General features: G+C 41.9%; 1 protein-coding gene across 1 annotated transcript in view; it reads right to left on the reverse strand.

Annotated features, from left to right (window-relative positions):
- Positions 1-15,166, reverse strand: part of unc80 (unc-80 homolog (C. elegans)) — a 54,949-nt gene that overhangs the window by 2,038 nt on the left and 37,745 nt on the right. The window contains exons 36-62 of the mRNA XM_084713352.1: positions 14,977-15,120; positions 14,698-14,798; positions 14,514-14,600; positions 14,228-14,411; positions 14,021-14,115; positions 12,974-13,063; positions 12,666-12,767; positions 12,383-12,563; positions 12,035-12,300; positions 11,640-11,774; positions 11,361-11,499; positions 10,649-10,745; positions 10,374-10,544; positions 10,184-10,276; positions 9,873-10,091; positions 8,928-9,158; positions 6,883-7,006; positions 6,675-6,800; positions 6,472-6,595; positions 5,193-5,399; positions 4,920-5,104; positions 4,401-4,566; positions 4,102-4,281; positions 3,870-4,017; positions 2,204-2,260; positions 1,142-1,223; positions 70-175 (exon numbers count right to left, since the gene is read on the reverse strand). Of these exons, the coding sequence (XP_084569478.1) occupies positions 70-175; positions 1,142-1,223; positions 2,204-2,260; positions 3,870-4,017; positions 4,102-4,281; positions 4,401-4,566; positions 4,920-5,104; positions 5,193-5,399; positions 6,472-6,595; positions 6,675-6,800; positions 6,883-7,006; positions 8,928-9,158; positions 9,873-10,091; positions 10,184-10,276; positions 10,374-10,544; positions 10,649-10,745; positions 11,361-11,499; positions 11,640-11,774; positions 12,035-12,300; positions 12,383-12,563; positions 12,666-12,767; positions 12,974-13,063; positions 14,021-14,115; positions 14,228-14,411; positions 14,514-14,600; positions 14,698-14,798; positions 14,977-15,120 (3,840 nt within the window). The remainder of the gene's footprint in view (positions 1-69; positions 176-1,141; positions 1,224-2,203; positions 2,261-3,869; positions 4,018-4,101; positions 4,282-4,400; positions 4,567-4,919; positions 5,105-5,192; positions 5,400-6,471; positions 6,596-6,674; positions 6,801-6,882; positions 7,007-8,927; positions 9,159-9,872; positions 10,092-10,183; positions 10,277-10,373; positions 10,545-10,648; positions 10,746-11,360; positions 11,500-11,639; positions 11,775-12,034; positions 12,301-12,382; positions 12,564-12,665; positions 12,768-12,973; positions 13,064-14,020; positions 14,116-14,227; positions 14,412-14,513; positions 14,601-14,697; positions 14,799-14,976; positions 15,121-15,166) is intronic.

Consider the following 15,166-nt stretch of genomic DNA (forward strand, 5'->3'; position numbering starts at 1 on the left):
CACTAACACACACACACACACACACACACACACACACACACACACAGATGAAGGCACGTGTGCTGTTACCCAGTGGTTTGTTCTTGGGCTGGATGCTCCTGCGAGTTGTGGAGAGCCTCGCTCCGGATCGACCGCGTGGTTCATTTTTGGGGATGGACAGCAGGGGGCGCCGCAGCTGCGGGAGAAACACAGTTAATGGTTTGTAGTCAGAGTAGCAGCTGTATTTCCATTCATAACACAACTTTGCTTTTTAATGCAAACTATACTGTGTTTTTGAATTTACTAGGATGTATGCAGTATGACAAATGAGATTTTGACTGTATTGATGCAGATTGAAAGAGAGGACATTTAGTAATTAATCCAAATCAGAACATCTGTTTATTTGATTATTTATTTAGTTTTCTATTTATGTATTAATGCAGAAATATTTTAAAAAATCCTAATATTTGTAATTTCTTATTTTCTTGACTGTGGCATCTTCATAATAACAAACTTCTTACTATGTATAAAATAAAACTAGTCTTATGTAAATTGGAAGTAACTGAGATAATTTTCATCTGTCCCTATGTTGAATAAAACTGAAACCAAATGAAATATATTACGTCTGTCTCTGTATCTAAGTGTTGTGTTTCCTATTAAGTGCTAAAACAATTTAAAAAATACATTTTTAAATGTTTTTACAGTGTCTCCCTCAACTTTTTGAACTTTTTTGTGGATGAAAAAAAATCCACTTATCTTGAACTGCTCATCCAATTTAATTTTCCTACATATTTGTACACTCTGATATGTAGGACCACAAGTGTCAGAAACCGTTGTTGTGTGGTTGGTGGTTTCTTTAACACTTTGGGCCGTGCATTGGTAAAACAATGCAAATTAGCTATGAGATATAATGAGCTGTCTGATTGGCTGTCACCTGGCATGTCGGCTAATTTGCATGTTTGCTTACTATGTCTGTGACACCTGTGGTCCCCCATACTCAGCTTGCATTAGACAACACTTAGTTTACATTTTATAAATTTGCAAAAATGTGTAATTTTGCAGGTTTTTCCCCACATTAAAATTGCTCATATATATTACTTTCAAATTAGGCATTTCTATCAATGTCATCCTCAGTCCATTACATAAAACACAAAGTTCTCACCTGTCTGAGGCCTCGCTTTCTTCCTAATGGAGGCTGGATCAGAAGGTTCTGCTGGCCTGGTTCACTCTGCACACTGGCAACCCTGGCAAAACCAATCAGATGTGCACACACACACACACAAAACACAGATAAATACATCACTGTAAAGAGACCACCTTATCCCCCAGCTGTCCTCGCTTTTACTGACCACATCTTTGACCACAATACAATGCCGCTGCTATTCTACTGATTTAGTCACTGCACGACACACACAGTATGTTACAAGACACCCAATCACAGTGCAGAAGAGAACAGTGCTGCTATGATTCATACACTGAAAACACAACAGGGGATAGTAGGGGCTGGAGCAGCAACGCTGACAAAAGAAACTTGTTTTTTTAAGTGCCTTTTTTCAGTGTGACACATTTAAGAATTAGGGCTAGATCAGATTTGATGTTCTCAAAAGCAAAATTGGACAAAACCGGACAAAGAAAACAAGAAAAGTGTGCTTTTATGATTATGGTTGCCACCCCAGGTCCCCCTTGCCCCTACAGATTGGTATCCAGAGTAGGACGCCCAATTTGATCAGCGAGAAGCCTGATAGACACGTAAACAGTATGAAACACCATGGCACCGATGGGAGAGAGGCTGACTTTGTTGATGGCACATCAACTGTAGAGACCCACAGCTAACAGAGGAGGAACAGAGGCCCCGAGGCTGAGGGGTCCCACCTTTTTTTTTTCTTTTAGGGTAGGAGGGGCCCGGTTAGGATAGCACAGCAGATGAGCTGAGAAGATGAGGGTCAGTGTGGAGCTCAAAGGGGAGTAGGGGAGGGTAGGTAAGGGGACAGAGACAAGGCACACTGGACCCACACAGAAAGAGATAGAGACAGGTAAGTGGGGGTGAGGGGGGTGAGGGGGGAGGTGTGGCGGGCCAAGGCGATTTGATTGGATGTGGATGAGTGATCAAACGGCGAGGCGGCCAACAAGAGGAGGCCGTCCCGAGGCGATGCCCCTCCCACTGGCGGGCGGACAGATGCAAGAACGCACCAATGGGACACACACAGAGAGAGGGCCACTGTACCTAGAGAGGTTACCCTCCTGCAGAAGGCCCTGGGACTCATCTAGCACATTGGGTTCACTGTAAAAAGGGGGGCGGAGGGGGGAGGAGAATGGGAGTTTAGGGAGTGTTGTCGAGATCCGTCAAGTCCCCCGAGAGTGGGGTGGGGAGGCCAGACAGGGCTCTGACCACAACTTCATTTTTACCAAAGATACAGAGTCAGAGCTACTTCACAATGCTGAGACTGTTGAATAAAAACATTATAAATCAACAGAGATATACAGAAAAAAATGACTGTGGTTGTGGGGTATGACTGGTTGATCCTGTTTAAAATGGTAAAGGGATATTTTGGATTATTTGAAGTGGGTTTGTATGAGGGATTTTCTGACAGTCACTATATAAACTACAGTAGACGGTGGTTGACACATCCCCAGTTTGCAGAAGCAGAGAGGAGTAATATCATGGAAGCTAACCTAAAAGATGTTTTAGCCACTTCAAAAGGGTCCACCCCCACAAAAAATTAAGTGTTTCAGTGTAGAATATTTTCAGTTTTCCCAACACAGAAATCCTGTTATATGAGCTTAATATCTCTCTCTCTTCAAACCAATCAGACAGCTGGTGTACTGCTGCCTCATTAAGTCTTTCCTGACTTTGGTTAATTGGCTCTAACTTTTGAAAATACCGAAGTCACACAAAAACACAAACAAACTAACCAAGTGAGGCAGCAGTAGACCAGCAACCAGTTTGGTTGCTTTGCAGAGAACAGTATTTTGCTCATCTAACGGCGGTTTCCAGTTGTTAAAGGGTCTCTGATGGCAAGCTAAAGTGGTGAAAATATTCTAAATATAGTGTGGGTCTTTGTCAGATGTCTAAAACACATTATGCTGCTGACCCTGTCCACAGCAGTACATTTATTAGATTCTTAAACCAGTAGTCCTCTCTGGCTCTCCAAACTGGGGAGTCGGTAATACACTGACTATGGGTAAGTACCTCATACAACCCCACCTCAAATAATCCAAACTGTCCCTTTAAATCTACATAAACAAGCCAAGATTTGAATCATACATGAACATTTCTTGAAGGCATCGCTGCTGTGGAAACAGAAACAAACTCATTGGTTCAGTTCGATCTCAGTGGTGTGCAGACCCAGCACTGTTTGTGACTATAAAGGAAACTTAAAGAAGAGTTAAACTTTGAACTTGTTTGAACTTGTGCGTGTGTTGCAGTGTGTATCTGTCTGGAAATCTTAATTTTTGAAATGCCTCTCGTTCCAACAGTCTTCTCCCCCTAAAACAGTGCAGCTAACCAATGGGGGCTGGTAGCGAGTTGAGAAGACAAAATCTAAAATGTAAAGATTATACAGAATTAAGATTATTCAGATTATGCTGAATTGACAAGAAGACTGTTAAAGTGTGCCTCCTTATCTTGTGTTTCTAGAGTCATTGTGTTTTTACGGATATGTAAGGAATTGTTAATATGTCAGATTCCTTAAATGGAGTTTGGTGTAATATTTTCCCCAGAGAACACAGGGAACTTGCTAATATGTATATTTCTAAACATTTTGTCACAAATGACACTTTCACATGTTAATTCAATTAATTATTTCCCACACTAATCTTGTCTGACCCTAACCTCCACTTATAACTATAATTAGGCGCCCATGTAGAAGTGTGTGTGTTGGGAGTGTTACCTGTGGCTGGGCAGCATGGTGGTGCGGGGGGCCTCAGGCTGTGAGGCCGCTGATCCAGTGGCGTGGCTGGAGAAACGGCGCTGCGCTATCATCCTGGGCAAGAAGGCCTCGTGCTCACTCACCACACTGGGGATACTCATGGAGTCATCTGGAGGGAAAAAGTGTAAAGTGTGAATTTCTACAAATGTAAAACATGGAAGAAAATGGAAAGTAAAACAGGAATGTTTCTGACTCTCTTCATCATCCTCATCAGTGCGGCTGAGTGTGTCCTGGGAAGGTTGGCGTGAAGGTTGGCTGTCCTGCTCCCACACTGTGCCTGTGCCCGTGTTGGAGCGTGACATTGTGGCCAAACTGAGGCGATAAGCTGATGTGGACGTGCCCACCGTGCTGATGGACGTCTTGCCCTGGTAAGCTGTTGGGTTTTGAGCAGGCCAGACAGAAATTTAAATTTACAGTCAAGTTAACACTCAGAACATTTCAGTGTTAGAAATTCAAGAAATGGAAGTTTTGTTTCAAGTGTAAGTGTTTGACCAGAGCCGCTGTGCACAGCCTCCTTCAAGATCTTGAGTTCATTGTTGAACTCTGCAAACAGGGAGCTCTTGCAGAGAGGGCGTGGGATGAAGCGTCGCTCCAGCTGGTCAGCTATGTGATGACGGGCTGTGATCTCCTCCTGGGAGTCAGCAGGCTGGGTCAACAACTACACAAACATAAACACACCAGTAAGAAAGACATAAACTGCATTTCCACTGCAGGAACTTTTCGGAGGGACTAGGAAGCTTTGAAGGAACATTATTTCACCCTCCCAAAGATTCACTGCTGTTTAGCAGAAATGCTTTTTGAGCATTTCTGCTAACTTACTGACTTATTTTCCTAATCTCTGTGGGTCTTTGGAGCGCAGTAGTGATGCAAACAACAACAAGCTGAGGGAACCTTTTCATTTTTTGAAAAGTACTTCCTGGGACTAAAAGTTTCTGGCACTTTGGGTAGAAATGTGGCTGAAGACACACAGGCAAATCGTATACACACTCAAGAGATTCACTGATGGTTTACCTTGCACTGTATGAAGGGTCTCAGGAGGACAAAGATAGGGATACGAGTTCGAACGATGAAATCGATGAAGTCCCAAAACGCCAAGCCGCCCACCTTCCTCAGAGCCATCTCCTTCACCTGCAGGCTGAGCCGGTACCACTGGTTTCCCAATGAGCGCTCAAAGCAAACCAACACCACCTTCAGAGCTGCAGAGGGACAGAAGGAAGGAGCAAACAGAATGAGACGTGTTATGAACATGAGAGGCTGTAAAATGCCGTCACTCCTCCTTCATACCCAGATACGCAGCCTGGCTGGTGGACTCGGCAAGTCCCTCTCTGCGCAGATCCTTCCCTGTGTCGCCCGGCGTGGAGCAGTGAGCCGGGGAAGCGTCTAGCATGAAGTTCTTGGTGCGAGAGGTGGAGATGATCCGGGGAGGCAGGAGGATGTTGATGACCGTCTGGAGGAGAAGAAAGATCTCAGGCTGCTCCAGGTGAGGACTGTCTGCAAGGGGACATTAAAATACAAAGAACAACAAGTCGGTGTTTACAATTTACCTGGCAAAGTTAGAATGAGTTGTATGTTAGACAGCTAGAAGGAGGATAAACCAAGCAGACAAAAATAACTTTTTAGGGCTGTTTTATGAAACACAATGAAAGTAAAATGTAATTGTGGATAATAACCATTATAAATATTTGTGTTATATGTATATTATATTATTAACATGACAGTAAACTGTTTTCTGGTAAAGTTTAGAGTCATAGTGAGGATAATGTAGCTACTCCTTAAATCAAAAGCATCTACCATTTTTCCTCAAAGCCAGGCAGATGCATGTTCGACACAAAGGCCAAGACTATTTAGAGTCCTAGTTGCTGTCATATTATATATATTACAATTAAGCATAATGTATATTTTAGAGGTGCACAGATATCTCATCATTTCATATCTCACCTTTATCTGCATTTGTATCTGTTCAACCAACAAAGTAACCTGTCTCTGTATCAGTATTTGGATAGAAGACCAGAAGTGGGAGTAGTTTATGCCAGAAGTCATGTTAAATCAGGCAAATGTTTTATTTTCTAACTGATGATTAACTGGTAAAGAAACTGTTTTGCCCATAAAGCAAAATGATTTAATGTTTAAAGTTTCACAATCTCATACTGTGCTTTTTCTCTCTCATTTCTCTCTCATCTCTCTAGCTTTATGAACTCTTCAGACAGTTTACCTCACTTCCGTTTCCTCTTTAATTGGGCAATATTGAAAAATTAGGATTTGAAAAAAAAAGTTTCATAAATCTACCAACTAGTAACACTGAGTTTTGCACTGGAAACAGATTAAGGTAGAGGCAACCTCTTTAAACTATGTTGAAGTAATTGTGGAGCTGACTTTTTCCAAATAATAATGAGCAACTTCTGTTTATCTGTTTCTAACAATTTGAAATGTAAATAACCTAAAATAAAAACAACCAAAGAGCCTCAAACAACAACATAAAAAAGACATGACTGGTTCTATGTTTTATATCTCAGGTATCACAGTAAGTGTTGGCAGCAACAAACAGATTTCTGTAAGCTTTTACCTTTGCTTCCAGAGCCGACAGTGAGCACAAAGGGAATGAGCAGATTCAGTAGCATTCCCTCTCGCCTCTCCTGATTGGTGAATGGTGAGATCACATGACTGAGAGGAAAATCCTCCTTCAAGGCCTGAGATGAATGAGACAATGCGCTGTTAGTGTTGCTGATGAATGGATGTCCAGTGAGGATGAGTTAAACCGAGGCCTACCTGGATCTGCAGGGCGACCAGTCGGACCACTGCTGTGCTGAAGGGCAGCGGAGGGGACAGGTAGGGGCTGAGGTGGAGAAGAGGAAGCCCGTCGGCCACGCTGGAAGGACCGACCACACCCATCACCTGACAACACACACATAAACATTCAAGGAACAGCAATAAAACAGGAGGATTTGTGCCATCTTGTGTGTCCGTGTTCCCATACCAGGTTGACACAGACGTTGATCAGTGAGCGAAGGTGCGGGAGGAAAGAGATGATTGGCTGCCGCTGCAGGGTCAGGCAGATCCCCTCAATCAGGCTGCTGGCTGCCTCCCACTCCACCTGTCTCCTGGAGAGCACACACCCAAAACAACAACACCGCCGCACAGGAATAAAAACACATTGTCATGACGTTAAAAAAAAGATGAAAACACAAATGTCACATTCATGTCATGTGGGATGAGAAGGAACTTCAAGATGTTGACTGTGGAAAGTCGCTCATCTTACTTTTGTCTCATCGGCTTCTTTCACATGACTTGAATGCAGCATAAGGTCAATATTAAATGTATCAAATCTGTAAAAATATACTTACCAGTCTATTAATATTCCCCTCTATATAATCATCACCTTTATGACTGCGATAAAGGCCAGACTGACAGCAAATACAGTATACAGCGAAGCTCACAAACACAGCCAGCTAAACACTGCAGCAACAGATCGTGGTGTGAAACACACATGAACAGAGTTCTCCCTGATCCAGTCAGTCTAATGTCAGGCGAGAGGATCCATTTATACTTATTTGAACATTTTAATATTGGTTTATGAGGCTGACTGTCTCATCTATACTTCAACCAGTATTGGTGTTAGTGTTAGTGTTGTTACAACAAGTACTGACATAAAAGTACCAAAAGTACGTGTCATAGCCTGTCAATTAAAATAAAGAAACATCCTTGGAAATTATATTATCACCATTGAACTTCCCTTGATTATTGTTTTTATATATTTTTGTATTTGTTTTTATGTTATCTCAATTTTCTAAAATGTCATGTATAAATATGCAAGAGAGGCATTATCTAATGCACTAACTTCTAATAAATCTTAATATTGGGTAAAGCCAGATTCAAAATTCTTGTTTCATTTTTGGACATATTGGAGACAAATGTTTTTGCAGAAGGAATTTGATATATCTCTTTTTATCACTTCATAAATCACAATGTACAGTTAATAGTCCTAAAAAATTAAGTGTTCTTAGGAATAAAATTTTATATAAATCAGGCTATGAATAATCTAAGAACAAACACCTCTGTAGAAACTGTCAGAATACAGTCAGGAATAAAACTAGTTACAAAAACAAATGTTTTTTAGAAAACGGCTTGTTTTATAAGTAAGCTGTATTAGTACTTGCTCTTGGTGGCAACTGTCGGGTCTCCGTAAATAATAAAAAGCACAGTCAAGACCTGCTCTGACCTGTTTGATCTGACACTATAAAAATAAAACTGATTTGACTTGGATAAAGTTTTTTTAGACAAAAAATACACTACAGGTGAATGGAGTAAAATTAAAATTAATACCTGAATTTCCACTAACATGAAAGAAGACATGTTATGGAAGCAAAATAACTATAATCTCATAATTGACATTTGCATGGATTTTTTTGGGACTGTAGTGTCTGGCCTTAAAATACTCCTTTCCACTGGTATGTTTTACTTGTTAGTTTAAGTTTATTTGTTTCAATATAATTAAATATCCATTGTTTCAATTAGACTTAGATTTCATGTTTTTTTAAATGTAATTTTATGTTATGCTCTGAGCTGCATTTTATTGTATAAAATGTGTGAAACAAAGTTTAATACTATTATTATCAGTGATTTAATATTATACTTGATTGGTACGGGTAATGAAACTGATATTGTAGTGATCAGGAGGTAAACGCATTTTAAAAACACTGACACTGAAAAAGACTGTGTTGTTTGTCTGAAATTAAAATCGTAATCATCTTTCATGACACAAGACTGCATGCTGGCTTCAAGAGAACACCGTCAGTGATCCATTGTCATCCTCACACCGCATTTAACTCCTCTCGCACACACACTCACCCATGAATACTGCGCAAAAACACGCCACAGCAGCACTTACGGTACATCACCCACGAAGGCAGCGCTACAGAGGACAGTGCCAAGAAGCCGTCTATCTACTGTACACACCACGGCACCGGCACAGCACGATACACTCACAGGAGACAGAGAAAGAAGTGATTGTATTCAACAGACCTGGTGCATAGTGCCTGTGGGCGAGCGCACCTGAGCGTAGGCATCTTGTGAATCTTGTTGAACATGCGGTCCAGCCTCTTGAGGATGAGGATGAGGGCAGGGCGGACGGCCTCGGACGACCAGTCGGTGATGGGCAGCATCTCCATGATGTAACGTCGCAGCCCTCGGCTCTCCATGGTCAGGGTGTCGTAGGGCGCTAGCTTCAGCAGGGCGTGGGCAATCTCTGCCAACCTGAGTCAGAGACGTACACAGACACACACCTAGTGATTAGTGAAAGACTGTAAAGTTTTTTTTACAGCGTTTCATTATGTGTTTTTTCATGTGTTGTGAACTTGAATTGATTAATTTATCCATAAAGTGTCAGAATAGTACGGTTGTCACGATTCTCCAAACCCATAATTTGATATGACTTTTTATTTTAAGGTCATGATTCGATATTTCAATTGAGACCTTTTTTAAATTTCTATTGACAGTTCTGCCATTGTTAGACAATTGAGTCTTCATTTGTAAAGATCAACAAATCAGTTTTAATTGGCTGAGGGAAAAAGGTACCTCCCATGTGTATTTTTTAATTATTAGATTTATAAAATTTGATCTAACAAAATGCTTAAAAGTCTGAAGAGTACCTACATAAAATAACATCCATTCATTTGTTTATTATATAGTATATTTGTTTAGCTGGCTCTCCTGGCAGGAAAATCTGACTTAATCAAGTAAAACTGCATGAAAACTATAATTTCATTATACTATAGGTCATTCTTAGGTGTTACTATTCTGTTTACAAATGCAAAAATCAGGCACTGCTTCATTTTAAGATTATTTTAAGGATCCTGTGCCCTGAAACAAGAATTACATAAAGACATTCATCCCATCTTCACACTGTACATGAAGTAGTATTTGATCAGACTTATTAATCCTTGGAGCAACAAGTGTAAATCTCATCACCTCATGTGGGACTTGATGTCTAGCAGCTCCAGCGCAGTGACCCGCGGCTCACCGGCAACATTTTGCAGGATTTTGAGTCGCGGACCGCAGTGTTTATAAAACTCTGTGCAGATGTTTAACAGGGACTCCCGCGGCCGGCGGAACTCCTCCCTGGCGATGCGTTCATCCAGCTCCTCCCTCGGCATGCCCTGGCCCTCCTCCAGCAGGTGGAGGTTGTCCCTGGACACAGACACAAAATAGGACCTCAGTGTTGTCTGTGAGACTCCAGACCTGCGCTCTACCATTACAGCTGATTGTGTTACAGTCCTGACCTGGTGTTGACGCCTCCTGACATGGCGTGGTTAGCTGTAGTGCCGCCCTTGTGGCCCTGATCACAGCGAGACATCTGGGGGGCCGTCATGGGCCTGTGGAGGATAAAATATTGACCATTATAAGCACATAAAAAGACATCACATCCAAAAATCTAGACTTGTTTTGCTGTTTTTGCCTGGACAGTCCAACCTTGTGAGGGCCTCTGAGCTGTAGAGGAGGGCCTGAAGCGATGTGGCCAGAGCAGCAATGGCTGCGATCTCATCCCTGGCAGCCGAGGCCGACTCCATTGTGACCGTGTTGCTCTTCAGCTTCTGAAGGTGGCAGGGGACCAAGGCCTCCAGCACCATCAGCATCTGGAGACTGGACGGACACATTCAGAGCATTAAGAAGACAGAAAACAGCTGCTGCAAATATGATGAAGAGGGAAGGATAATCCTTGATGCCTCCTTGATATGTTTCTGTACCTCCTAAAGGATTCAGGGGCGTAGGCAACCACAGTGACACACAGTTTGATGGCTTCGCTGATGGAAAAGGCCAAGTCCTCATTACCATAACAAAAATCTGCAAGAAAAAAAAAGTACAACTCAAGTGTATACAGGCCACAGACAGACAGTATTAGCAGGATATTCAGACATTAATATGGGCATGTATGAGCTTATTTGATGTAAGACAAGCTAATACAACAGCATTTTTTAGATTAATTTTATCAAAAAACATCACATCTGAATGGTAAGACAATTGCTACTGGACGAGAGTATCCTTTTCACACCAAAAAGATCACACATGGTAAAAGAGTAATCACCAGGAATGATTGAATAAAGAGTCTCCTTGAATAGTAGACAGAAATAATTCAGGAAATTTGACTTTCTCTCTGAGACATGCCACTAACAAAAGTGAAAAATACTAAAAAAAACTGGATATATTATTTGAATCTGAACTGATTTCTTTAAATACTGATTTAGTTTGGAGAATTCTTTCTTATTTCCTTCTATACTAAGACCAACAGAATGGGCTTTAAGCTAAGAATGAGTGGGAGACAACTCCTTCTTTTAAAAATACTCTGGCACGACATGAGTAAAAGTTATGGATCATAGTCACTTTTAAGCTTCACTGCATTCTCACTTTACCTATGATGACCCTTGAAGAGCAGAAAAGAGAAAGTGACTGACAGTTTACCTAGAGATCGGAGAGGTTTCTCAGCTTTAACCAGCTCCAGAGCATCCAGGGCATCCTGTGTTTCCCCCTCCAGAGAGACCAGCAGGTCAAACAGACACTGAGCCGATACTCCTTTAGACAAACCAGTACTGGTGCTGGTCTGGGATGGGAGATGAAGACAGGAGACATAAGCTGCATGCTTCCAAGAATATAAAAAGCTGTGATATGTGTGTATTATGGAAGCAGAAATGCACAATGTTTTAAATATGTGACTGTGTTTAGGCTGTTCAGTGGTCTTACTGTGAACTCAAGCAGCGGAGCGACGCTGGCAAACAGCTGCAGGATGAAGGGTTTGCGGTGGAGGATGTAGAACTGGCGGCAGCAGAACTCGATGCCCTGCCTCAGTAAAGGGTCACTCTCATAGTCAGCATAGACCTGTCATAACAACACAAAGAGGACAGATTCATATCGCATTTCTTGCTGTCACATGAGGTACAACACAACACAACCCACTGGGAAGTAATAATAATACTTGGTGATGAAGAAGCACAGGCCTTCTAATATTAATTACATATATTACATAAAATATTACATAAATAACTGAGCTCTAATAACTCTGGTACATCATGACATTAAATCACTTATTCTCAGCTAAGATGGCTTTTGTGTTTTTGTTTCCTCGTGGTGTTTCTTACCTGCAGCATGGTTGGCAGGATCCACTGGTAACCGCTCAGGGAGAAGAGGTGGTTGAAGTGAACAGCGGTGTTGATGGCAGTGGCTGTGTACTGCCTGAGGAGGGCGCTGTCCTCTGGGTGCAGCAGCAATGCCCCATTGAATACATTGAGGAAAAGCATCATCTCGTCGCCCCACGGGTACTCACTGGGCATGCCCAGAAACATCTCCTCCAGCAGTTTGATCCACAGGACTTTGTGGAGAGTGTCCAAGCCAAACAGCTCCTTACCTGTGAGAGGAGGGCGGAGGAGGCGGTTAAATATACCAACCGGAATGATCTTTATTCAAGTGTGGGATGGAGTCTGTCTCACCTTGTGGCTCGTTGAACAGGGAGAACTCTGCATCGATGGCGGTTCGAGGGAAGGACGGCAGGCGGAGGAGGTCCTCCTGCAGCAGGGAGACGTGGGATTGCTTGTGCACAGCTGGCATGTGTTGAGTGAGCGAGATGAGGAAGAGGACGCGGCCAACTTCCTCTAGTTTACGGGTAAACACCTAAAGAGAAGGAAACAAAATGAGGGAAAAGTAGACTGACCATGTTACTTGTTTTATATTTTTTCAAGGCATTTCAGTTGTCAGCCTTTAACTCTTTCATACCTGTTTCTGGATGAGCTCTTGTCCTTTCTCAGGCAGCATGTGGACCAGGTTGAGCTGGGGGGAGACTGATCTCCGGAAGGGATAGATGTCTCTTACATATGTCTGGAAAATATTAAAACATGCCATAATATTGTCAACTTTTCATGACATGAGAAAAGCAGCCTTGTTTAGTTTCATTACAGTAAGGTTTTTATACAGTATCCTTAAATTAATCTTAAAACGTTTTACCAAACCATAGACACGTGGTTTTATTGGACAGTGATTAGGTTTCCCAGAGTGTTCAAAGCAGCAGTTCAAAATGTGTCTACCTTGCTATAATGGATGAGGTTCCATCGTTTGTCCATGAGGAAGTAGTGGGCTGACCTGGCCTCGGGAATATTGAAGAATTCCAGACACTCCTGGTCGGGCAGAGAGATAAGATCATGAATATCTTCTGACAAATTAATATGTTCACTTTGTTTACACTTTGCTTATTCTGGTTCCACCTATGAATCTTTAACTGTGAACATTTATTTGTGTACAAATTACTTTCTTCTCTTGTGACAGGAGCTCAACCCCTATATTGAGAACCACTGGACTAAAATACCTAAGAGTATTTTGTGTAGATAAAACTTGTCCCATCTCAAGCTGCTTCAACAGTAAAATTCTGCTTATACACTAAAATCTTATTGTCATATGATAACAAATCAGCAGAATGACCACTTATACTGCAACTGCAGTTGTGTCAACCTCAAATGGTGTATATGTATATAGGACACATATTTACAAAATAATAAATAAGACAGGGATGAAATAGAAATATAAAATAAATGCATTATAAGATAGCGATATGGAGTGATGTTGGGGTATTGAATGATGTGGTTGGTGTAAATATACTGCACACTGCCAGTGGTGTAAAGTGATATGAAAGTAAATACTGCACATGATCCAAATATGGCAACACACACACACACACACACACACACACACACACATCTCTGTGTCCTCTGGGATAGGGTTTGGATCATAAAACTACCTGAACAGAAAAAGAAAAAAAAAACAAAACACACACACCAAAATCTTCCATTTAAGGTATTAATTTGTGTTACTTGTGAGACGTTTTGTGCTCCAGGCTCTTCAGTCTGAGGAAGAGCCTGGAGCTTGAAACGTCATGCAAAAATATACCTTAGACAGGAGCGTTTTGGTTTTTGGTTCTCCCCTTCTCTGGAGTCAATGGTGCCACATGTTTTGGGAAAAAACTACATTTTGCTCATTTTATATCTCTATACCTACTTAAGGTTTTGAAAGGAGGACTTCCCTTGCAATCAAGATTTAAGTAAAGGATCAGAGTGCTTCCTGGTGTCTGCTGCCCTCACCTTAAGCAGGGCTTCAAACTGAGTGTCCTCATGGACTGGAAGTTGTGTTGGGATGTCACATTCATTCTGCCCGTGCACCACCAGCGTTTTGGTTCCTGCATCAACAATGCACAAGAAAATATTTGACATAAATGTAAAAGAGAGCCTCAGTGAGATCTTAGATAAATCAAAAACAATGATACAGTCAAACTGGATCGGTGAGTTCACCTGGCATTGACGCGGTGACCAGCAGTTTGACCTCACACTGCTCCTTCTTCATGGTCTGCTTCAGGTCCTTGAAGAACAGCCCCTCCACGTAGCCAACCACCTCCCACAGGAAGGTCAGTGTGGCTGAGATGGCGTCCATTCCCCACTCACATGGGGTCCGCACAAAATACATGATCAGTCCCACCTATGAGAGGGAGATACAATTGAGAGAACTGATGGTCAACTGAGAGTTTAAAGTGTGATGAAGATAAATAACAAAAGACGTGAGTAAAGTCTGTTTCTTCACCAGGTAGTTGAAGAGGATGTGAGAGGTCTGAGCTGGCAGATCTCCGATGTTGAGCAGCAGCTTCCTCAGCATGTACATTAGCTCATCCTGAGAGAACAAAACAAGGAATACAAGCCATTTCACATTTAAAGCCTCTAGTTTGTGCACTCTGAAGCCGTGTTTGTTTCTTCACATGCTCACCCACCTGTCTGTTGCTCACTGTTAATTTTTCCAGGAAGTGACGGAGAACCAGGGCCGGATCTTCAATAAGACAGTTCCAGAGGATTTGTTGGGCAACAGCACTCACTGAAGAAAACATTTGTACTTGCATTAATTGGTATTTCTGACAAAATACCATGAAAAGATGAAGTCATAATTGGTGAGGAGTTCCAAACATTAGAAATACATTTTAAAAATGTTGATTCAAATGCATTTTTTTGCAAACTCACTGATGACAATGTAGAAAAATCCATATAACACCTACCAGCCACACCATCCTCTCGAACCTCCCCATCCTCCATGAGGTGAACTATTGGTAGGACAGCAGCACAGATGCATGCTGGGAAGACAGCTTGGGGAGGCTGTAACATGTGGTGCGTAGGAGTATGTTCTGTTGTGTTCTCTTCGTCTGGCAAAAAGTGAAAAAATGGAAGATGAGCTGGAAGACGAGTTTT

Source organism: Lutjanus erythropterus, chromosome 24, assembly GCF_056507025.1.
Source record: "Lutjanus erythropterus isolate fLutEry1 chromosome 24, fLutEry1.hap2, whole genome shotgun sequence".
Classification (NCBI taxonomy): Eukaryota; Metazoa; Chordata; class Actinopteri; order Lutjaniformes; family Lutjanidae; genus Lutjanus; species Lutjanus erythropterus.